Genomic DNA, 25232 nt, shown 5'->3' with positions numbered 1-25232 from the left:
ACACGACCTCAAGCTTAGCCGCAAATACAAGTACTGTACCTACTGTAGCTTCCCCAATGGTTAGTTTACAACAACAACAACAACAACCTATTGTTTCCAATACAGCTACCCAACAGACTTCTGCTAATGATCCTATGATGTTAGCTATACAACAGCAAATGCAAGCTCTCATGCAACAGGTCGCGTTTTTAACCAATCAATTAGCTGCTGCACAGCAAGCTGGCCAATTAGCGGTCCCAATTAATACGTCAGGTCCCAACCAAGTGAACCTGCCCGTTACAACAAATGTTGTAACAAACCCAACTACTCATGTAGTTCCAATAATTAACCCTACTCTACCACCCCAGGTACCAGTAGTGAATCCTTTTTCTGGTGTAAACAATGCATCAATTAATAATAACGTACTAGCACAAACGCCATTTCCCTTTAGTGCGTCACTACCAGGTTCCAGTATCGGTTCCGCCCCTTCGATTCCTATGTTAGGCTCGAATTCAGTGCATAGTCAGGGTGGCTTGCCCACGTCATGGGTTCCCTCTGTTCAACTACCGACCTTTTCAGGTGCAACAACGGGTTTAGGGGTCAAACACTTTTTAACAAAGGCCCGTCAGATCCTTGTAAGCAGGGATTGCCCCGAAGACATTTTTGTTAAGCGATGGATACCCAGCATGCTCTCGGGATCCGCTTTCGAGTGGTTTGAAACCCAAAATTCATTTCGAAACTTCTCAGATTTTTCCAACGCTCTTAAAGCGGAATACGAATTAGAAACTGACGACGACTACATTTATGAACAAATAGATAGGCGATCTCAAAAGTCAGGAGAAAGTCCAGCCAATTACGGCGAGGCTATATTAACCCTCATTAGAAAATTATCCGAGCCCCCATCCGATAGGGAGCAAGTACGGTTGGTTCGTAAAGGTTTGGACCCAGAAACGAAGAAATTATTGTCCACAAATTCCTATAGCCGCCCCAGAGAATTAATTAGTGATGCTACCAAAGTGGCGCACGCATCTCATGACCCAGGTCCTAGTTCATCCCGTAATAAAACTTCCATGGGTAGTGGGTCTCGCACGTTTAAGCCTGATGTTGTTTGCATGAATTGTGGAAGACGGGGACATTATCAATTCCATTGTACTCAACCCGTCCAGCCTCCACCTTCTAGGTCCCTTAATCCACTGGCAACTCCTTTTTCCCCTGTTTGTACAGGATGCGGTCGAAGAGGTCACATTAAACCACGATGCACAAATAAATCGCGGGATAGTGCTCAGGGAAACTCACAAACCGGAGGGGGAAACGCGGGCGCCCCAGCCGGAAATCAGCATTAACCCCCGCTCTTAACCATGTGACTAGTGAGACCATAGAGTCTCCACAATTGGCTTGGATTTCTTTGTCCGTTGGTGATGGGAATTGCATGGCATTAGTTGATCCAGGATCATCATTTACTTTAATCGATGATAGCTTCAAAAATAAACTTGACGTTATTTCAAATACTCGTCGACGACACAGGATTGGTATTAAATTAGCCAATAAGGCACGTTTAACTTCAACTTGATCGGCTATGGCCACTTTTGCGTTACCGGGGAGGGAGAAATCCAACCAACTTCACTTTGTGAACAACTTAGTTTATCCCGTTACTTTAGGAATGGATTTAATCCAACAGTGTGGGATGGTAATTAATTTTAAATCAATGAAATTTCAAATTTTGGTATAGCGATAAGCCCGATCAAATTTATAGTTTTAGCACTAGTTATGAATCTAGTGAACAGGTTCAAATAGAACCGACATTATGTAATATTGAAAATATTACAATAATCGTCATCGCGATGTTGAACTTAATGTGGGAGATACTGTTCTAAGACGAACTCATTTCCTATCTAACGCTGGGGCCAACTTTTCTAAAAAGTTGGCACCCATTAGTGAAGGTCCCTATATTATTGCTCAAAAATTATCCCCTTTGACTTATAGACTCAAGGGCACAAAAGGTAATCGAATTTTTAAGGGGACTTATCATATCAGAGACCTTAAGTCTTATAGTGAGCGAAATGCCACTGAAATTTCTGGGCCCCAGTCTGTCGAGAGTACTAGTTCCGAGATTGACCCTAGTGAGGTGATATCACCCATAGACGACGAGCGTTCTGCCGACGTCACGCAAAACGAAAGTGCGAGTAGCGTAATTAGTGAGGATGAGTCTTCGGACAATGTTACTGATGATGAACAATCAACCCCTAACTTACGTAGCCTTCGGCCCCGTGACCCTACTACTGGTAGGGCCATTTGTTAAAATGTTATATTTTGATGTCTGGGAGAGGATCTCCTACGGACCTTCATGTCATTTTTTTATGACCATAGTGTATTGAATGTTACTTACAAATATTGCGCAATGTATATAGATGTTAGTTTTAATTTGCTTTACGTAACTTAACGATTAAAATGTTTAATTGTCTCTATTTTGAAAATGTTTAATTGTCTCTATTTTGAAAATGTTTAATTGTCTCTATTTTGAAAATGTTTAATTGTCTCTATTTTGAAAATGTTTAATTGTCTCTATTTTGAAAATGTTTAATTGTCTCTATTTTGAAAATATTTTCCTTGATTTAATTTTTTTTTGGATTTACTTAACTTAATTTTTTTTTTGATTTCATTAACTTAATTTTTTTTTGCTATAATTAACTTAATTTTTTTTTCATTTTTAATTACGTAATTTTTTTTTGTTTCTCGTGCTCTCAATGGTACTGATTTTTATTTTACGCTTGTTTTACTTCGTTAGTAGTTATTTTAATCTATTTATGAACTGTTTTCACTTTCACATCGGAGTAGCTAACCGTTGTGTTCTGTTTTGTGACTGTTCTTAACTTAGTGCAGGATTTCGACTAGTTTTTTTTGTTGTTACCATTTTGTTTTGCTGGTACAATTTTTTTCTGTGCTATCTTTTATTTCTTACTGGATTATCATACTTTTGTTGAGCGGGGACGCTCAAAATTAAGTCGGGAGGAGTTGTAACACTAAAATAAGCCTGGCTGTGATTTACCCTTTTTCCCCTGGCTGGTTTACCCCACGCGCCATAGGCGAGAGGAAAAATCTTCGTGGGGCCCACGTGACCCCAGCCCGAAAACGTTTACGAGGGGACAGAGGAGGGACGAGAGAGTCAGAAGATATCTAGAGTCCGACCTAGGAACAAGGCGAGCGAGACAGTAGAGCCGCTGCGGGAACGCGTTTACGCGTTCGATATACCTTACCTCGGTAAGACGGTAACCTCGGTTGGAAAAACTAAAAAGCGCGGGAAGTAATATGACCGTGTGATATCTAACAATGAACTCTAAAACAATCTGAAGAGACGCGAGATGCGCCGTTGAAAATGAAGACACCCACCGGAGTCCTAAGCCACGAAAAGGCTACAACTGTGAGTGACAAAGAACTTAATATTAAGGGGTAAACAGCCAGGCTCCCAAAACTTAACTTATTGTTTAATCTATCCGTAATTAATATGTTTTATGATAATAAATTGTTTACATTGATTGATTTCTACCAGAGTCGAACCTGCCTTAGCTATAAGCACAAATGAGCACATTTATTTATTACTAAACTTTAACTTAACTAAATGAAATAGAAAGCAGTAGGAAAAATGTCTCAAGGAGGAACTGAGTCTCGTGACAGAGTTTAGGTTGCCATATCGGTGGGTTTAAAGCGGGAATGAAGCTGAGACCACCCAATATGGCTACCAGACCAGCGGTAAGACTTGGGAGGGTGTGACGTACTACTATCCCATCTGAAAGCTCTCTATAACTCTGTTGCGGCGCGCAGAAGTTGCAAGCTACATCGATATCACGTGATTTCTAAGTTCAAATGCGTTAGGTGTGACGTCATTGTGACGGTTTCTACACCCCTCTTCTTTAATTCAAGCGGGAAGGCCCAGAAAATCGCCCGTTAAGTTTTCCAAGTTGAAAAAATCTATGTATATTCCAAGGAAAACAGGTGGATCGATAACACCATCGAAAAAAGTGTTAATTCAGTCCCACTTTGAGTCTAACATGAGTTTTTCTGTTTTATGGGAATCCTAAAAAAAATTACGCAAAGGTGTTATCGATCTACGCGTGGGGAAATTTACTTTTTATAATGAATGTCATAATTAGTTAGTCCATTTGTCGTGTTTCTATCGAAAAACAAAGGAAATGGTATGTCAATATACCAAGTAATAAGGCCAGTTGTAATCCAAGAGCCCAACAATATTACGAAAGCAATTGAAATGCCTATTTTTTGGTGAAATTTCTTCGAACTGCAATGATAGAATAATTTGAAATTAAATTTTTATCTCACTTGAGTTTGCTATTAATAATCTTCGAACGTTTCATTACCAACTCAACCTTACCTAAATTGTTTTTCGACAAATACAATAACAGATAATCTTCAAGACATGCAGTATATTGAGGAATTCAACTTTGGAAGGAGTAGAATTTCGCATAGAAGTAGATTTACTTCTTCCAAGGCTGGATTCTACTGCCAGAATATTTAACTATCTAACAAATTGGAATAAAATATTCGTCGACCATTAGGTACTATAGCTTTATTCAATACTATTTTATCATACCTTTTGAGAAATATTAAGAAAATAGGACTCATAAGGAACAGCTGCATTTCACAAGCTACGTACCAAGTATAACCAAGGCACTAAAATAGAAAAACAAACGCTACAAAATAAAATTATTGTAAAGGTCTGTGCGTAATATTGCACTGTCAAAACATTCAAAATGCAATTGAGCTTTAGAGGAATTGATTCTAGCGAATTGAAAACCAAGAATCTTGACGAACAAGCAACAAGGAGTCGACCATGCCCGAACGGCAAAATGTCATATAGAACATATTCGACTCAAAATTGCCCAAAGAACATCCTCCTTAACCTGATCCTAGGTTTTCTCCCCCACTATTCCCAAGGGTTTCCTTCGTGCATCACAGCCATACCATCTCAGGTTTTACAAGGGTTCCTGACATACCAGATCTCTCGAATACCAATTGGTGATGAATAAAAGATTTCGCCACCAGTTTTTGTAACAATATTCCTGGGATTCCCTCACAGCTAGCCAGTTAGGACCGTGAAAATTATGGGAAGAGGTTAACAAATGCACGACTATTGCCATACTCAAAGAAGGTGTTAGCCTATTAAAAAAATAAATAAATCGGTAAGAGTTCATTTGGTAAACTTATATCAGTGATTCTTAAACCTCGTCGACAATTCTCTCATAGGTGACACAGTTTTTTTTTTCATTTAAGCTTTGAGAACTCAACTATAACATACCTTAAGAATCTGTGAAAGTACATAGCGCATATATTTTTCTTGCTCAGTTTCAAAGGTTCTTTCAGGAGTTTGTATGACAAAAGAAAGCCACTACAACAAACAAATAAATAAATTCATTTTCATGCTTAATAAAATACACAAGAGTGGTTTCTCTATTTGAAATGGCCTCAAATAGTTAAGCCACCCTAGAATAACATTCCAATTTGCTTTCCCGCTTTAATAAACTGAACATTACCTTAGTATGAAAAATGTGTCAACTGCAAAAAACGCCTGTGACATCACCTGAAACCTCAATCTGTGATATTCTTCCAGCAAATCAATTGGATTATCTAGTGAATGGAAAATAAGGTCATTCGGGTTTGATTGATTGGTGGTACTGATCAAATGAATGTTGGGGGATCGACTTGTGCAGGCAGAAATACTTATACTAACGTTATAACTATAGGGCAATTTTTAATATATTTTGTTCCAATTGTGTATGGTAATTGAAAGAAAAGATTTTGTTTATTTATTCGCGCAAAGGGCACATTAAACAAGTTGGTAAAACCAAAATATTACCTCTCCGAGTCGAGAGAAAGACTGTAGTATCTGACTCAATATTGTAACTCTAGTTCTATATTTTTCGCTTAGTGTCACCAGAAGTAAGATAAGGGACTAGAAGAAAAGTGCTCTAGCATTGGTAATAGACCCTGGCACTAGTGAAGAAATTTGAGGATTTTAAGCCGCTTCCATCGTGCCTACACTAGAGAGAAAAAAATTGGTCGAGTTCCAAAACAATTTTCCTACCCCTTCCACTCAACCTAAAGCCATGGAACACGGACGCAGGTGCTTGAATCTAGTTCGGCCGTCTACCACCGCGAGCGTCTCACGTTTAGGAGGAAAAACTCAGAAACCGCTACCTGAGGGCCAACCGTTGATGTGTTATCAAGAATATTCACTTTTGCCAAGTGAAGAATTTGATTACCTCGATACTTCTAGTCCCTTATCTTACTTCTGGTTTCACGCCTAACGAAATAAATAAAATGGAAGATAACAATTAAAATAATGGCCATGATATTGGAAAATATTTGTCATTAATAACGTTGCAATGTCAGAAATTTTCAACTAAAACTTAACTTCAATTAACTGATGGTAGTAGGATATCAATTCCTGACAATATAGCTATAAAGAATCACTAAAAAAACATAATAATGGCTTTGATACTACCCACCGTACAGCTCTATACCAAAAGAGAAAGTATGACCGAAAATCACCCAGGCAAGGCTTATCACACGTATTCCATTCAAACAGAGTAATTGATCATGATTTTTTGACGTGTCCAAGATAGATTTAATATTTTTCAAGAAAGAAAAGCATTGTAATATTTCACGGACTAAGTAAAATAACCATGTCTGTAATTTATCACTTAACAGATTTTGACATAGCAAATGAGTCTTACTTGAGATTTTACTTTTGTTAGTCACTCCTTCAATATTTCTAGCAACAACGTGTAATTGACCATTTAGTGAACCCGATCGTTTTTCATTGTGATTTTTAAAATTAATGAACTCGTTGTTTGAAGATGATGGTATTGGATCGTGACGTACAGATTTGTTAGTTTCAAATACGTCTAGTATGGTCCCCAGTACCATAATTCCAAAAATAAGACACAAAAGTAATCTAGTAGTAAATACCAAACATGTTCAAAAGTGCTTATCAATTCACTAATCACGGCGCTAAAGACGTGAGTCATCTGCTAAGTAGCCTTAGTATCCCTATTCGAATCCATATTTTCTTTTAAAATATTTTAAGTTCTAATAATGAATTCTACCATATCTTTCATATAATATTTGAGCCATCTGCTGTCAAACTAATCAGGCGCAGGGCCGGAAATAAGCACCGGACACTGGCTGTTGTTCAATAATATTTTATTATGTCCCATAAGTTTTTTATAAACTAAGGGGGTCACTGGAAAGTTTGACCAATAACTTTTCAGAAGTTTTGATAGCTTGACTATGGAGATAAGGGACTATTTTTGCACACTGCAGTGCACAATGTCCTATAAATTTTCCAGTCAAACAGGGGATCACTGGACATATGTCCTATAAGAAATTTTTCTTATTTCCGGCCCTGATCAGACGACGGAACAGGCGCCATTAAAATGTGTAACGGATCATTGAATAAGCATCAAAACAAATGTATTACAAGAAAAAATAAGTTGATTTCATGAAAGGTACAGCGTCAGGGTAACACTCAATTTTGTACAAAGATGAAAGTTCGAATTGAAAACTTTCTGGAAAAAAAGAAAAAAAAAACTTCAAATAAATGGAATTTAAATATATTAACGTTACTTCAACGAAGGAACGCGTAGAACAATCAAAAAATTACAAGCACCAATTGAGAGTCGATTGATGAAATTCCTGGTGTAGTCGTCATTCAGTTCTAGCGTGTTACAAATGTTAGGAACACAGATGCCAATTTCAAAGTCCGGTTTTCCCTACGTCAATATTTTCAATTGTTGTAATTAAAGGATAATTTCGAATAACGTAACATTATGCCTTAAAAAAACGGCATTCTTCTAAATATGAATAAGAATTAGCATTTAGTTATTCTAAAAAACGAGAACTACTGCGCCATCCGCCATTGGTTTATTGGCGTGTGCTAAATCTAACCCCTTTGGGATTGGTTGAATTCCCACAGGTTAAGAGAGGTAAGTGGTGAGAGGTTCGATTTAGCAGACGCCACTAAACGAAGGACGGAGCAATAGTCCTTGTTTTTAAGACTAATTAAATGCAAATTATTTTGTAATAAGAGATGATTTATTATCTTTAAAATGTATTTAGAAAAAGGCCGTTCTTTTAAGGTTTAATGTTATGTTAACAGAAAAGAATAATAAGCTAAGATTTTTTAATCATAATGAAAAGATCGTATAAAATAATGAATATTGCAAGTTAAAACCATTTATGTCGAAGAGGATATGAGAAATTAAGTTTAATGAACCCTATAACCTTGCATGCTCTCCGTGAAGAAGTTGGCGTTTAACTTTTAGGGTGGCCAATTACAGTTCCAACACAGCATTACGTAATCATATGCCTAATTAACACGTTGGGTTTTGTAAGAAAACTTAATCTTTCGTACCTTCTTCAAGATAGTGGATAGGTACACATGGTTCAGTATGAAAATTTCATTGTTTTGTTTTCTGTGTGATTATAAAAGAAACGTTTTAGTCCCGCCCTCTCCTTTAATTAAGGTTTGACGTTAATTATAAAAAACCATTTTCTAAGCCTTACTGGCAAATCTACTGTTAACTTGCAATATCTTCCTTGAAATCCATTCCTAAATTCATAGCTCTTCGGAGCCCTCACAGCCATACATTCGTTAAAATCACCAATCCAATGAAGTCCACCCCGTAGAATTCCGTCCGATGGTTTACCAAATGAATCCAACACTGCAAAGGTTAACACGAATTTAGCACATCAATACAAATATCAAAATAGAATCGAAGGGAATTCTTCTGATGTCGCGATGATACTGCAAGATGGGGGAGGGGCTTGTATCGTATCTGTTTTTGACGTAGCGTCGTGATCGTATCTTGGGTTGGGAGAATTTTCATATAAGTAGCGAAAATTCTAAGACTTTGAATTGTCTACTAAACCATTCAAAATCGCACCTTAAACGTGTCTATTGTCAACAAAAACTTTCAAAACTGCCACTATAAGCGTTCCAAACTGTCAACTAATCCTTTCAAAATTGTAACATTGTGTGCCAAATTTTCAACTATATTGTTCAATATTACATCCCTATAGAATAATTCTACGACACAAGGTGTTCAACAATTCCCATAAAAGAACTTAGCCTAGCACATTGTTTTGGTGTTCAATTTTGGTACCTGTATTTACTGTTCAAAACTGAACTCAAAAGTGTGCTCCCAGTGTGTTGAGTCTTTGCACAAACATTGGTTCAGTTTTGAGCACATATTTTTTAGAGTGTATAGTGAAGATCAACCAATAAAAATTCCCTGATATTTAAGACTGAAAGACGAACAAGAAAGAAATGGAGGAAAAAGTACGTTGTGGGGTTTCCAGTTTTCAGTCCTAAGGGCTAGGGAGATATAATTTGATGATAACTAGCATGTTTTCTACTGCACAACTCAGGTACAAACTAGGACTATTCACGAACTAGAGCCGAGTTCCAGCCGAACGCATTGCTAAACCACTACATTCCTAAACACGGGATAGCATTTCAAGTCGTTCTCAAGTCCAATATGTAGTAGCAATTTTGCTTAAACGAATATTTGTTAACCGGGCCAGCTCGGCTCGAGTCGACAGTCCCCCCCCCAAAAGGTCTAGCGACGCCACTGCATCCATTAAAAGCTGGACGACCATCTGTCCCTGTCCCATGAACGCTTAATTTCTTCTCCTCGTTCGTCTTCACAGTTGCAAGAGAATAGTAAGCCTCGATACCCGCGGGCAGCGCAGGGGGGGATGAATTTTTTTTCCCCCATCCTCGATACCCGCGCAGGGTGGGTCAAATTTTTTTGGCCCCCCGGTACTTTTTGCCCCCTTCAATTCCCCCCCGGAGGGGGTGGTACTTTTTGTTCCCCCTCACTGACTTTCACCGTCTCTTTATTTCGCTGACTTTCACCATCTCTTTATTTCGCCGTCTCTTTACCTCCGCTCCATTCCCGTCTCTCTCTCTCTTTACCCCAGCTCCTTTCCCGCCACTGTATTTTTTTTACGCCGCCCCTCTCTCTCTCTCACTTTCTCTTTCGCCCCGAGCTCCATACCGGCGAAAGCGCTGTCAATGCGGGGGATCTTTTACCATCTCTCTCTCTCTCTAGCGCGCAATCTGGCCTCTCCAGCGTATTACTGAATTCCTCCTCTCTAACTAGGTTCCCGTGTACGAGCCTGCGCGCGATCTCTCGCCTTTGGTCAACTCCGTACTGAAATGTACTTTCCCTCTCTCTAGTAAATCTCTCCCTCTGATACATGTACAGGGGGTTTCGATCTCTAGTAAATCTCTCTCTCGTTTTTTTTAAAGCGGGGCTATATTGCGTTACTCTTTGTATGTATCAAGCAAGAAGCATTGAATAATTTTACCATGTTTTTATTTATATATTTACACAAAGTATTTTTTCAAGTAAAGTATTAATATATATTTACAAATATCAAAGGCCGGTCTGTAAATGCACATCATCTACTACAGCTCTAAAAAAGCGTCTTTGCCTCTGCCGGTCTAGGGCTCTCTCGTGGTCATTTACCCGTCTGTATTGGAAATACTCTGTGATAACGATAATGAGACTAAAAATAGAAAGAAAAGATATTAGGGATCCGTCTTTAAAATACTAATGCTAATTAACTTACGAGCACGAGCGAGATGTGTTAACGTAAACCGGCATTTCGTTTCCGGGAACGGGTGTGATTTCAACGAATGGTATGAGCCGAGAACTCAATTCCCGGAAGACGACATCTTCCTCGCGGAGATCAAAGCCATGATTGAGATTCTCCGCGCGAATCCTCACTAAAGTCCTATGGACATCAGCAAGGATTCTATAAAAACGTTTAGGGTGAATATAGACATTAAAGTTTTTAAAAAATATAGAGACCTTACCTGAAGAGACTGCAATCATTTGGCGGGTGCTCATTTACTCTCGGCGGGTTTTCCTGGGGTTGAGGAGGCGGTGGTGATTGAGGAGGCGGGGGCGGCTGATTCTCAACCAGATGTCGTTCGTGAAACTGTTGCCTCGGGTCGCCGTTGTCCGAATATAGAAGTACATCGTCGATGTGACTGTACGCCCTATTAAGTTCAAAAGTTAGTCTCTCCGTAATTTCAGAAAAAAACAGTATGCTCACATGATAATGGTGGATGATGTTCTGCCCGAAGCTAAAGAGAGAATGATTTTAGTATTGGGAAACTTTCCATATTTATAGTATAGAGAGGGAACCGTTTAAACCTAGACTCTCTTTACCCCCCCCCCCCTTACAATATACAAAAACTGTTTCTTACCTTTGGGGGCTAGGGGCGGGAAATTTAATATCCCCGAGGCGCGGATATGTAGGTTAACGGAAAAGCCCTAGGTCTACCATCTGTTGGGCCAGTACCCCGTAGGCGACTTTGTCGAGGAACAGTTTCATTCTCGGTATGTCGAGCATGATTGCCATCCTAATGGACGTTTCATCAATCACGCCAGCGCCATCATCCGACCCTTCGGCCTCTCTGTATATCCTGGCTCTCCTTTTAAAAAATTTCACGATGGCCGTATTGAGACTGTAAAGAAAAAAGATATTAGAGATGGTCTTAAAAATGAAAAACTAAATAACTTACGAGCCAGAATAACAATTTGCTATGTTTAAGGGCTGTTCCTCTCCAATAGGTTCTACTGGGAATACCATAAACTCCAGCAGTGCCTGACCTAGGGCCTCGTTAACATAATTAGTTTCAACCCTAATCTCTTCGTCGGTGGTCGTAGTATCTTCAGCGGTTGAAGAGTGGATCTGGGCTAAGATCCTGCTCAAATTTTACGGGAGAAATATAGCTACTAAAAATAGGAGAAAACATGGAATGTTTACCGCTGGATATTACAATCCAAAGAGGCTACAACTTCATCATCCTCCTCAGGAAGGGCTTCCCCATCCTCCCCCTCTTCCCCATCCTCTAGTTCCGCTAAGGGAAATGGTTCTTCTTCTAGAGGTTCAACTGGTGAGGGCGGATTGAGAAAGTCGAACACCTCATCACCAGGAAGTATTGGATTGGGTACCCTAAAAACCAAAAAAACTTAGTCTATGATTTCAGGAGAAAAAACATTATACTCACATGTCGAAAGTTTGGTATCGTCAGGTTTAAAGTTATTCGTCAGTGTTTAGGTTGAGAGTGATTTTTGTATTGGGTAAATTTTCATATTTATAGTATAGAGAATCCGGGTTGTAATGACGCTAAATCACGGACCCTCTAGATTATTATGTCCTTAACAATATACAAAACCTAAGATTACACTTAATATAGCTCACCCAGGATGTAAAGTTTTTATATAATCATGTCTAGACTTGTTAGAAAAATTAGGCCTCTATGGTTCTTAACTAAAAAATGATTTTATTGTTCAGCATATATCACAGTTAAATTTATCCCAACCTACAAAAATAAACGTGCCCAGACTTGGCGCCCCTTGCTAGAAAAAAATGGGCCTCTACGCTTTAAATTAAAAAATGAATTTATTGTTCAACATATTACCGTTAAGTTTCGCACGAAACTGGCCTAGGATGTTTTCCCTAACCTACATCGTGTCTAGACTCGAATGTCTATTCAACAATACCATGAAAGAGGTCATATGGTAACTATAACTAAAATGCTTTAAGTGTGCCAAGGTTACATCATTTCGGTTTAATTAGAAATGGGGCCCAATCGTCTCTGTTCCTTAACAACAATCCCCAACTAACGGATCCTTGCAAAACGTATTCAAACACGTTCGCTCTCTTTGCTAGAAAAAAATAGGCCTCTTCGCTTTTAACTAAAAATGATTTTATTGTCCATCATATTACAGTTAAGGTCACACGAAACTGACCTTTTCCCAACCTACATCGTGCCTAGACTTACCTCTCTCTCTCTCTCTCTCTCTCTTGGCTAGAAAAAAATAGGCCTCTGGTTTAGCGTATACCGTTATAATCAAATATCCTGATAAAAGGACAAAAATTACGTTTTAAAAATATTTATTTCATTAAAAATTTACACCAGGCCAAAAAGACTAACAACATTTAAACGCTTCTTTAAATAAGAAGTTTGAGACAATAATATATTGAATATATTATACGATTGAAAATCAAAGCTTATTGCGCGTTCCTTTAGTCTACCTTCGAAATCCATTAATATTTTATACGGCGAAACGTACAAGCTAAAATATGATAAAACACGGTCAAAATTAATATGATCTTCGATTTCGTCAAAAGAAAAGAACTCTCCATAATCTATTTCTAGTATTTTATATATGGTAATAAGCTCAGTGCATATCAAATCGCATAGCAATAAATAGACCTGTTCATTCGCAACCAGTTTTTTCATGTGGTCATTGATATATGGCATTAGACGATTTAACTCGCTAGCTTCTGAGGCGTTCAACGTGAATTCATGAGTCTTTCCGCCCGTGATATTGGTTTCCAGCTTTAGACTGTTGAAGGTGGCGTGAGCGGACGTCGAAGATACTGGAGTATCGGCTAAAATAGCATCGTATGACGTGTGTTCTTCGCAGCTAGTCCAACCGCTAAGCGGACCAATTTTGGATGCAAAAGCTTGCCAAGTGTCAACATCAAAACGAAACGTAGAAAAATCTGGTTCTTTCATACATATTCTAATCTCTATATTGAGATCAGATGTGAATCCGAAAGATAGAAATACTTGTCCTAAATGAAATCTTGAGTTGATTTTACGAGGTTTCGATGGGAGTTTCCGTTTACGAAAATTATCAACTTCCATTCTTATCTAAAGAAAGCATCCGGTGTTATTACCAAACGAACGCCCAAAACTGTTACGTAAATTTAACTTACATTTTAAGCGACTTTCTCACTCGAAGGTCTAGCTCAAAGTGAATTTCTACCCTTGGTTTACAAGCCTTCATTCTTTAAGGAGGGGGAGGGGGTGGTTAGTTCCAGTTAAAATCTGGCCTCTTTCTGTAGACTAGAAGGTGAACGTGCCTGGGCAAAGACGGACGAAGAGGAGTTTAGTTTTTGGTGTGATGGGTGAGATGGGTGGGGGGTTGGTTCTAGTTTAGTTCCAGTTAAAGTTTAGTTTTTGGGGTGGGGGTGGAATGGGTATGGGTGGTTTGTTATAGTTTGGTTCCAGTTTGAGTAATATCGGGCCTCTTTCAACGTGTCTGGGCAAAGACGGGCGAAGATGAGTTTTTTTGTTCTACTTAGAGTATGGCCTCTATCGGAGGGAGGGCGGGGAGTGTATCTAAAACCTTACGTTCTCGCCGGAACTTTTTCTTTCCGTTACGTACAGCATGGGGGGAGGGTAAAGAGAGGGCTAAGGCCTATATAAGACAATATGTCGAGCATGCAAAACTCATTCTCTACTTCAGAGTTATAAAGTCAAGACGGAAAGCATTTATTACTAGTCTCGCTTTTAAGATAAGGTTTTAGAAAGCTTGCCCGGACGCGTCTCTTCTACGATTTGAAAGGTAACGTATTTTTTTTCTTTTTTCTTTTTCACGGGGACAGCATTTAACGTAAGTTTTTTTTACTATAAAAACGCGTCAAGATGGACCAAGAATCTATTTTATTCGAGGTCGAGGAGCTGGCTGTCTTACGACCATGGCCCCTTAAGAAGATTTACGCTTTTTTCTTTAATTTATGTGCATTCCTCAAACTTAACCCAGCTAAACTTAACCTAGCTGCAGTCGGGGAAATTTTACCGGCCTTTTTATCTAATAGAGGATACGCTATTCTCGAAACATTTACCGACATATTTAAATATATGTTAAGCGTACCGCGCGAGCCTGAACAATGCCGCGACATTAAAGAGTTGGAAACATTCTACAATAATTTGCCTTTAGCGTGTAGTGAGCTATATATGGCTCGTTTCGAACAAAGGGCATTTGAAATAGGCCAACGCGATATAGACGATATACAGGCTGAAAATCTACTCATTGACGGGCATGATGAAAGTATGATTAAGGCTTTAAACAATTTTGAAGATTCGCTTGTTCGGGATTTTGAATCTTCCAGAAATGATCGTATAGTTTCAGACTTTTTCAATTTTGAAGATTCACTAGTGCGGGAATTTGAATCTTCACAGAATGACCGTCTAGTTGCCGACTTTTTAAACGCTAATCCCGAGCTGGGTTTCTCCTCTCAAAACGATTTCGCCTCTATAGATTTTTCGGGTCTTAGTAATTTCCCTGACCAATCAGGTGGCGGGGCGAGGGAAGCAGTTATGACTCCAATAGATTCTCTACCCCACTGTGAAATTACGGGTCAAAGGGTACAAATGTACCCTAGATTTAACCTAACTGGTCTCGAAATCACTGTAAGAATAACTAATAATTTGGTTGAGGGCTTAGCCAATATTGTCCAGGCCGTTCTTAATAGGCTAGCCCCATCTGATATGATACAGATAACGGCCGAGAGTTTAAGCTTGCCAAACCGGGGCGAGATATCACTCTCGTTTCGTAGAGCCGATCAATTGGACTCTAAATCTGTTTTAGATGAGATAGAGTCAGTTTTATACGACGATGAGTTTGAAAGATTCTTTTTGGGACCCATCGTCTTAAAATTTCACGTGGTGAGAATCCCGGTTGAAGGTTTTGGCCGAGCTGCTCCCAAAGGAGTGCGGTCCTTTGATATCTTTTCTCGCGACTCCCGAGGAATTATCAGGATAGTGAACAATGATAATCTGTGTTTGCCACGCGCGCTTTCCGTGGCAATTGCGCATTCGGAACATAAGAGAAATCCGACTAATATCGCGCTTAAAAACAAATTTAAATCGATTTCGTACACGCGAGCGGATCGAGGCGATACGGCTTCTCAACGAGATGCCGCTATAGAGCTTTGCCATAAAGCAAAAGTTAATTCAAAAGACTGCGGCAAAGTAGAATCTATACAAAAATTTAAAGCCGAATTAGCGCAATATAGTATATTAATATATATTTTTAAAAATAATTTGCCCGAGCTGATTTTGGGGGAAATCAACATTGACGACAATAGACCTCGTTTGATATTAATTAATCAAAACAGGCATTACAACGTCGTCACGTCCTTAAGACCTTTATTCGGGATGGACCATTACTGTGAAAATTGTCTGGTAGGATTTAGAAACAAGAGAGATCATAGTTGCAATCTTTATTGTTACAATTGCTTACGAGATCAAACTTGTACGGGTGCTGACCGAGCGTGTGATAAATGTCTCAAGGTTTTCAAAGGAGATGAATGCTTTAATTATCATAAACAAGATGGTGTAGACGGGAAGAGTATCTGCGCGCAACTATTTCATTGCAAACAATGTTTCACGCAAATAAATTTATTTAAGCGTAAAAATCAACTCCATACGTGCGGTGAAATTTATTGTTCTATCTGCAGTAGATACACGCCCAGTCCGCACTATTGTTACGTTCAGGTAATTAAAGAAGAACCTCCTAAAGTTCGCCAAGCTAAGAGACAGAAAGTTGCCCCTGATATGCTTTACATTTTCTATGACTTTGAAGCGATTCAGATATTAGAATCCGAGGAAAAAAAAGGGGCGTTAGTCCACCAGGCCATTCTCTGCGTGTCAGAGATGGTCTGCGAAAGTTGTATTGACGTGCCAGAGGCAGCTTTCGTCTGCGCGAAATGTGGGCCACTCGGACCAAGACAGAGAGTTTTTGAAGGGGCAAAGCCGGTGTCGAATTTTTTAGCTTTTCTAAGAACATTAGCCTCTGTCAAGAAGGTGATTCTATTGGCCCATAATGCTAGCGGCTACGATAATCAGTTTCTATTACGAGAGATTATGGCTCTAGGCGAAGAATTTAAACCTAACTGTATAATTAACGGCACTAAAATTATAAATTTAACTGTCTTTAATTTAAATTTCCTTGACTCTTTCAATTTTATCTCCGTACCACTCTCTAAATTCGCCGACACTTTCGGGTTACAAGACGCTACAAAGGGTTATTTCCCTCATTTTTTATTCAACGTTGTGAAGGATCACGTCTTCGATCTTAATAATCAATTAGCAACAAATTATGTCTTAGAAGACCAAATGCCACCACCCGAGGCTTACGGGTCGGAAAATTTAACCTCCAAAAATCTCAAAGAGTTTATGGCGTGGTACGATAAGCAAATTGAGGAGAAAAAAGGCTTTAATTTTCTGGAGGAATTAAAGTTTTATTGCGTCAAGGATGTTGTGATATTAAAGTTAGGTTGTCTAGCTTTTAGAAAAATTTTCTTGGATATTGCCCAGGTGGAGCCTTTCCAGGTCGCGTGTACTATAGCCGGTTTGTGTAGCTGGGTATACAGGAGGCACTTTATGGATAAAGATTCTATAGGCATTATTCCGCATAACCTCTATAGGATGACTGATAATCAGTCACTAGTGGCTATAGAATGGTTATCCTGGTATGCTCACGAAAACGGCGTAAATGTACAGTCTGCGTTTAATGGCGTTGAAGCCAAAGTTTTGAAAATGAAAGTGGACGGCTTGTATGAAAAAGATGTTCTAGAGTTTAACGGGTGTTATTTCCATGGTTGCCCCAAATGCTACAAAGTCAACCGCAACCAATCTTTACAAGGTGATCCGGGTCAAACCTTGAACACCTTGTACGTCAGAACTTTAAAAAAGAAGGAACGAATCGAGAAAGCTGGCTTTAAAGTAATAACGAAGTGGGAATGTGATTGGGCTAAAGATAAAACCGATAATCCGGCTATCGGTGTTTTTCTGGAGGCAGAAAACATTAAAGATAAAGTCCGCGAGCCTTTAAATCCTCGCGATGCCTTTTTTGGTGGAAGAACATCGGTACTTAAACTATACCATAAAGTATCCGGCAGCGAAAAAATGCATTACGTTGACGTAACTAGTCTCTATCCTTTCGTCAACAAGAGAAAGAAGCTGCCAGTCGGGCACCCAGAAATTTTACTGGATAATATTCCCGACATTTTCACATTCGATGGATTTCTGAAATGCGAAGTTCTCCCACCGATTAGCCTCTTTCACCCTGTTTTGCCTACAAGGTTAAACAATAAATTAGTGTTCACTCTTTGCCGGGAGTGCGCCTTGAAACGTTTCCAAGGAGACTGCCGCCATTCCGACGAAGAGCGAAAACTAGTCGGCACTTGGGTGATTGACGAACTTCGTGCCGCTGTAAATCGGGGTTATGTTATCTTAAAAAAGATAGAGGCCTGGAAATACAAGGTGAGACAATATAACCCCGAAACTGGCGAGGTCGGCTTGTTTCAAAAATACGTTGATTCGTTCCTTCTTCATAAGCAGACGGCTAGTGGGTACCCATCCGATTGCGTTACCCCCGAGGAACGTGACAATTATATTAAAAATTTTAAAATTAGAGAGGGCGTACTTTTAAACCCAGCCAAGATTAAAAGAAACGAAGGGTTGCGTAGCGTAGCAAAACTTGCCCTGAATAGTCTTTGGGGTAAATTCGGGGAAAGAGTCAAACCAACCAAAACGGAAATTATCAAAGAACCCCGTAGACTTTACGAACTCTTAAGTAACCCGGATGTTGAAGTAAAAAGCGTTTTAACAATCAATCAAGAAACGTTGCTAGTCAAATGGGTTCCTACGACTGAGGCCGACGTTGTTTTGAAGCATACCAACGTCTCCATAGCTTGCTATACAACGGCTATGGCGAGACTTTGTTTATTAGAATATCTGGAAATGGTTGGGGATAAATGCTATTATTACGATACAGATTCTCTTGTGTACATGTCCCCCCTGGGAATACCGCTAATAGAAACTGGTAACTTTCTGGGTGAAATGACCAACGAATTGGAAGGTTATGGTAAAAACGCCTACATTGATACCTTTGTCAGTGGCGGATGCAAAAACTACAGTTATTGGGTAACAGATCCCGACTCTGGCAAAAGGTTCAATACAACCAAAGTCAAAGGGTTTCGTCTTAATGTCTCTAACGAGAAACTAGTCAATCACGAAACTTTAAAAGGACTACTAGGCGTCGATTTAGATAAACCCCTTTTACCCATAACTGTTCCAATTCCGAGACATATTACTAGGCTTCCCAATCACACGCTTGTCTCTATAGATACCCACAAAGTTTATAGAGCCACGGTCGATAAAATCCGCATACTAGACAATTTCAAAACAGTCCCCTATGGTTACCAACGTCCAACTTAATTTATTGACTAATTTAAAACTAATTTATTTATTTATTTACCAATTTAAAAGTTTATTGACTAATTTATTGACTAATTTATTGACTAATTTAAAAGTTTATTTACAAATTGCCTAATTTATTGACTAATTTAAAAGTTTATTGCCTAATTTATTGACTAATTTAAAAGTTTATTTACAAATTGCCTAATTTATTAATTGACTAATTTAAAACAAATTTATTGATTTAAAACTAATTTATTTATTTAAAACTAATTTATTGACTAATTTATTTATTTATTTAAAAGTGTATATTGTATATTTAAAAGTTTTTAAAATAATAAAAAAATTTTAAACTGATTTTGTTCTTTTTTTGCTTTCCTGTCATACGTGTTTATACGCGGCGCGTTCTTTCCCGCGATGCACGGCGCGTTTTCCCGCACGACGCGTTATTTCCCGCGAGAAGAAGATGCGCGCGACCCCCCTATATTAACACTAGACTACTTAAAGTTTAATTTATTTAAGCTCGAGAACTCGGAGAACAATGATTCCTTTTTATCATCCGTGTACCATAACGGTAAATGGACCGAGTGGGGCTGGAAAGACGTTTCTTTGCGAAAGAATCATTAAAAATCATCGGGAAATGTTTGAACCCAATATCGTTGAAATTATTTTCTATTATTCAGAATATCAACCATTTTACGACAGGTTGAAAGGTTTGGTTGTCTTTAAGGAAGGTTTGCCGTATATGAACGAGTACGACGGCTCTCGAAATTGTCTTCTAGTAATAGACGATTTAATGGATCAGAACAAATCAGGTTTGATCGGTTCAATTTTTACCAAGTTTAGTCATCATCGTAATTTAAGCGTGTTATATTTAACTCAAAATCTTTATCATAAATCCAGCGACGCTAGGGACATCAGTTTAAACACAAATTATTTGATACTGTTCAAGCAGGTTAGAGATAAATTACAAATAAATTATCTAGCTAGACAAATGTACCCGCGTAACCCGAAATTTTTAATGGAAAGTTACTTGGACGCTACAGAACAACCTCATTCGTATTTGCTACTGGACTTTAAACAAAACTGTCCCGAAGATTATAGGGTTAGAACAAAAATATTTCCCGATGAGACAATGGTAGTGTACGTGCCCAAAAAGAGATAAATAAGACACGTATCATACAAGAGCATTCATTTGAATTATGAAACGCCGAGCGATTACATCACAGCGAGACGTTCTCGCACTCTTGAGTAAACTTAAAAAAGGACCTAGACACGCTTTTATAAGATCCGCGGATAAAGGTTTAATAGACGCTATATCAGAATTAGTTTTAAATACGCTACACGGAAACGTGAAATTGAATTTGGCCCAAAGAAGTAGGCTATACAGGTATAAGAATAATCTGCGTAAAATAGCTAGTAAAAGAATAGCTTGGAAAAAGAAAAGGGCTATTTTATCGAACCAAAAAGGCGAAGGTCTTTTTTCTTTGCTCGTACCCCTTCTTTCATCGGTTATCGGAGCCTTTAGTTCGTAATGTACCATAAAATGACGTTGGTACCCTTGAATGAACGGAAAATACCGTCTCAACCCGATATTCAACCCGTTGATACTCTAAAGACAGATGTTATGCAAGAATTGAATAGGGAGATGCAAACGGTTTTAAACAACAATTCGTTAGACGATCGCTCCAAATGGATTATGTACCAACAGCTAGTCCAAAGGTACAATAACGTTTCTCGAGAAATCGTGCCGGATCCTACCGAAAAATGGATTGACATGTTCCCCCTTAAATATAAGGGGAGAGCAAAGAAGGTTTTTACTCAGTTGCAATCGCTTGGCGAAACCTTAAGGTGGTCGAAAGAAGGAAGAGTTTTTGTAAACGGACGAGAGATCAAAAATTCTGATATAGCGCAGTTAGTATACCATTACATTTCCCCCCTTAAAGAAATACCCGAGGGCTGGAGCGATTTTCATAACATTGTAAAAGAAATTGAAGGACCAAAAGCCACCGTCTCTCCCGAACCAGTCCCCATCCTTCCCCCTCCTCCTCTCCTTCATTTCACTTCCCCGCCAAAAAGAACTCCGTTAAAGCGGAGGCTAAGAAATTACGGTAAAGAAAATTCAAGCGGGCCACGATACGTTACGAAAAGGAAATCTTCTTCTATAATACCAAAATGGCTGAGCTTCAACCCGACAACACAGAAAAATTAAAAGCCATATACTATGATCCTTCTAACCCCGCATCGTTTTCAGGAATAGACGCTTTACATCGAGCTGTTAAAGATGATGGTATATCGAAAGCGGAAGTAATTTCGTTTTTGGAAAGTTCCACCCCGTATACTTTGCATAAAACGGCTCGTAAAAAGTTTAAGAGGCGCCAAATTATAGTTCACAATATCGGTGATTTGTACCAAATAGACTTGGTTGACATGCGATCCTTGGCCAAAGATAATGATAACTACACGTTTCTATTGACGTGTATAGATTGTTTTAGTAGAAAACTATGGGTCGTGCCTTTACTACGTAAGACGGGAAAAGAAGTTGTTAGAGCCTTAGCTCTTATATTCAAAGATCAAATACCGATTAGAATAGAAACGGATAAAGGGAAGGAATTTTTGAATTCCTCGGTCAGAAAATTTCTCAAAGAAAAGGGGGTTAAATTCTTTACAACCGAGAATGACGTCCACCACGCCCCCATTGTAGAAAGAGTGAATAGAACGCTAAAGTCTCGTATGTTTAAACTGTTTACCCATCTCCATACTAGAAGGTATATCGACCACCTGCGAGATATAGTGACGGCGTATAACGGCGCTTGGCATAGTACTATTAAGATGACACCAAATAACGTTAAGCCAACCAATATATTAGAAGTGTATAGAAATATTTACGGGACTGAAAGCAAAGGACAGAAAAAACGCCCTCCCCCCCGAATAAAAGTGGGTGATTACGTCAGGGTTAGCAAAGTAAAAATGGTTTTTGAAAAGGGTTACGAAGCCAATTACTCCACCGAAGTTTTCCAAGTTGATTTTATCGGAACTGCCCGTGATCCAGTGATTTACAAGTTAAAGGATCTGGAAGGAAACCCTATAAGTGGCGTGTTCTATCGCGAAGAGGTTCAGAAAACGGTTAAACCCCAACGGTTCAACATTGAAAAAATAATAAAGCGGCGAAAAAGGCGTGGTAAATTGGAGTTATTAGTATCTTGGGAAGGCTACCCGAAAACCCAAACCTCTTGGGTTCGTGGAGAAGATGTCGAATCAATCGTTTTACCTAACCCTACCAAGTAACGTCAACGGCTCGTTATTTCCCGATAATACCAGGGCGCATTACTGTACCAAATTGCCTAATCCTATTCATTTAAATGGAAAATGGGAAGTGGCTCTAGTAGATATAATGTATACGTCTACTTTTTACAACGTGCCAAGGCCTAAGGAAGAACGTGATGTTAGTTTTCATAACGTTTCCAGATACGGGAGCAAATATACAGTTGGGGATGTAGTCGAAGGAAAGAAAAGAGAGAAAAAAAGTAAAGACGCTAGGAGGGAGACCCTAGTTATGCCCGACGTTCCCCCGGGGTTTTACAAGTCTATAGAACATTTAATAAACGTCATAAATAATTCGTTCGACAAAAATGGCCCAACATTGCGGTTGATTTACGATAACGTAACCGGGCACATTACTATAAACCAATCTGAAAAATTATTGAAACCTTATTTAAAATTCGAAAAAGCCGTTGCCGAAATTCTTGGATACGATGAAGCTAGCGAATGTATAGGTCGTAGCCAAAGGCCCTCTAATTTGAATTACCACGTTCCGGACCAGTTATTCATCTATTTAAATATCGCTAGCGATCAGATTGTAGGCGACCACTCGGTTCCTTTACTACGGATCGTTTCGGTCGACGCCAAGAAACCTTACGGGTCTCAAATATTTCAAACCTTTACCAATCCTCATTACGTACCCGTTGGTAAAAATTACTTTGATATCATCGAAGTTAATATAAGGAATAGTTTAGGGGAACCGGCGCCATTTGAATACGGGAGCTTAACGGTTAAACTACACTTGCGATGCCTAAGCCCGACGTCTTAGAAAGGCGAGAATGTTGCTACAAGCGATATTACAATAATCAAGCGGGGGCCGGAGGGTATTATATAGGAAATAACCCTAATTTGAAAGGTCACGGGGGGTTCGGATCCTTTTTTTCAGGTTTGGTAAAGTTTGTTAGGCCTTTGCTTACAAGCGGTGCCAAATTTCTCGGCAGAAAAGCTGTTAGTACAGGGACCAAAATTTTCAGTGACGTAGTATCGGGCAAGGATATTAAAGAGGCTGCTAAGAAAAGAGTAACGGAAACTTTAGATGATATTAGAACACAACATGGGGCAGGGGGGAAACGTCGCAGACGTAAAAAACCCTTGAAACGAAAACGGGCTCAAAGTAAAAAAGGTATAAAACGAGCGGCTACCAGGAAAATAAAGCCAGTTCGCCGTCGTATACCCTACAGGTCAAGACGACACGATATATTCTCCTAAAAATGTTTCAAGCGACAAAATCTGAGCTGGATTTTTTCGAATCTGTCCCGATTCAAACATCGGTAGAATCGACCAAGTATGTTTGCTATCGACCTATTTCGGTTTTGGATGGAGACTCTCAGATTGAATTTTACGTTCCCGGAAATGGCGAAGAATATATTGACGCCTCTCTAACTATGCTTTATGTTCGAGCTAAAATAGTACATACGGACGGTACAGATATCGATGATACAGATAACGTAGGACCCATCAACAATTTTTTACACTCGCTCTGGGATACGGTAGAAGTGACCGCCAATGATACAGCTATTTCATCTTCAACCGGAAACTACGCCTTCAAGGCCTACCTAGAAACATTGCTAAACTATGGAGGAGACGCTAAAAAATCTCATTTAACTTCTTCTTTATGGCATAAAGACACGGCTGGGAAAATGGCTTCTGCAACTGAAAACCAGGGACATCTTGTTAGAAAAGAGTTAGCAAAGGGATCGAAAGAGATTGAAATGTACGGGGCCTTACACGCTGATATGTTTAACGTTTCAAAATTCATACCCAATGGCGTCAGTCTTAGAGTCAGGATGACCCGAAATAAACCAGGTTTTGTTTTGCTCGGAGCTCCTCCCCCCGGTGGCGTGTGGTACAAGCACGAAATACTCGAAGTAGGTTTATATATTCGTAAAGTGAGAGTAGCCCCTCGAGTAATGCTAGCTTTAGAATCGGCTTGGACTAAAGCCACGGCTAAATATCCATTCACTAGGACAGAAGTGAAAGTTTTTACCATTTCGGCAAATATTCAAAAAACTACTATAGATAACGTATATTTAGGGGTTTTACCAAACAGATTAACAGCGGGTTTAGTAACTCATAACTCGTATAACGGCAAATTGAGTTGGAACCCTTTTGACTTCCAAAACTTTAACGTGAATTATATTAATCCGATTATCGGTTCGGAACAAGTACTAGCTAAGCCTTTGCGACCAAATTTCAAAAAAGGTCTTTACGCTAGATCATATTATTCTCTGTTTACCGGATCTGGTACTCATTACAAAGACGATGGTAACGAAATATCTATGAAGGAGTATCCCAAAGGCTATACGCTTTACTGTTTTGATTTGACTCAAGATGGTACCGCGTCAGATATAAATCATTACAACCCTATACGACAGGGACAATTACGACTTGAACTCGGGTTCGAAGAACCGGTTCCCGAAACGCTGAGCTTGATCGTTTATTCAGAGTTTCAAAGTTTAATGCACATAGATCATAATAGAACAGTCGTTGTAGATTCGCCATGAACGCTTCAACCATAAGAAGGGTTTTGAGATACACCCGAGGATTCATGGGCGTATACCCGCGTGATATTCTACCCAAATATATCCTTCGATATCCGGCTTCCATTGTTATAAATCTAGATAATCACAAAGGAAACGGAAGTCATTGGATTTGTCTCTATATCGATGGGAATAAACAATGTTATTATTTTGATTCTTTGGGCTTGGGTCCCTTGACAGAAGATATTAAAACATTTATGAGAGAAAATTCTACGAAAATAAACTATAATAGGAGGGCTTTGCAGTCCCCCACCAGTTCCGCTTGCGGTATATACTGCGTTGTATACATTATGCACAGA

The 25232-nt window shown here is 39.1% G+C and overlaps 1 protein-coding gene across 1 annotated transcript in view; it reads right to left on the bottom strand.

Annotated features, from left to right (window-relative positions):
* The window catches only part of LOC149670955 (nose resistant to fluoxetine protein 6-like), a 92219-nt gene that overhangs the window by 3582 nt on the left and 63405 nt on the right, over positions 1-25232 (bottom strand). The window contains exons 3-12 of the mRNA XM_089840486.1: positions 8557-8714; positions 7661-7763; positions 7472-7559; positions 6726-6946; positions 6498-6659; positions 5523-5616; positions 5288-5377; positions 4986-5148; positions 4583-4662; positions 4103-4270 (exon numbers count right to left, since the gene is read on the bottom strand). Coding sequence (XP_089696612.1) covers positions 4103-4270; positions 4583-4662; positions 4986-5148; positions 5288-5377; positions 5523-5616; positions 6498-6659; positions 6726-6946; positions 7472-7559; positions 7661-7763; positions 8557-8714 — 1327 coding nt within the window. The remainder of the gene's footprint in view (positions 1-4102; positions 4271-4582; positions 4663-4985; positions 5149-5287; positions 5378-5522; positions 5617-6497; positions 6660-6725; positions 6947-7471; positions 7560-7660; positions 7764-8556; positions 8715-25232) is intronic.

The sequence above is a fragment of the Phalangium opilio genome, unplaced genomic scaffold (assembly GCF_054372755.1).
Source record: "Phalangium opilio isolate 3A_F unplaced genomic scaffold, DU_Popi_V2 ptg000054l_1, whole genome shotgun sequence".
NCBI classification, from domain to species: Eukaryota; Metazoa; Arthropoda; class Arachnida; order Opiliones; family Phalangiidae; genus Phalangium; species Phalangium opilio.
Note: the sequence above shows the minus strand (reverse complement) of the source record. Positions and strands in the feature narration are given on the sequence as shown.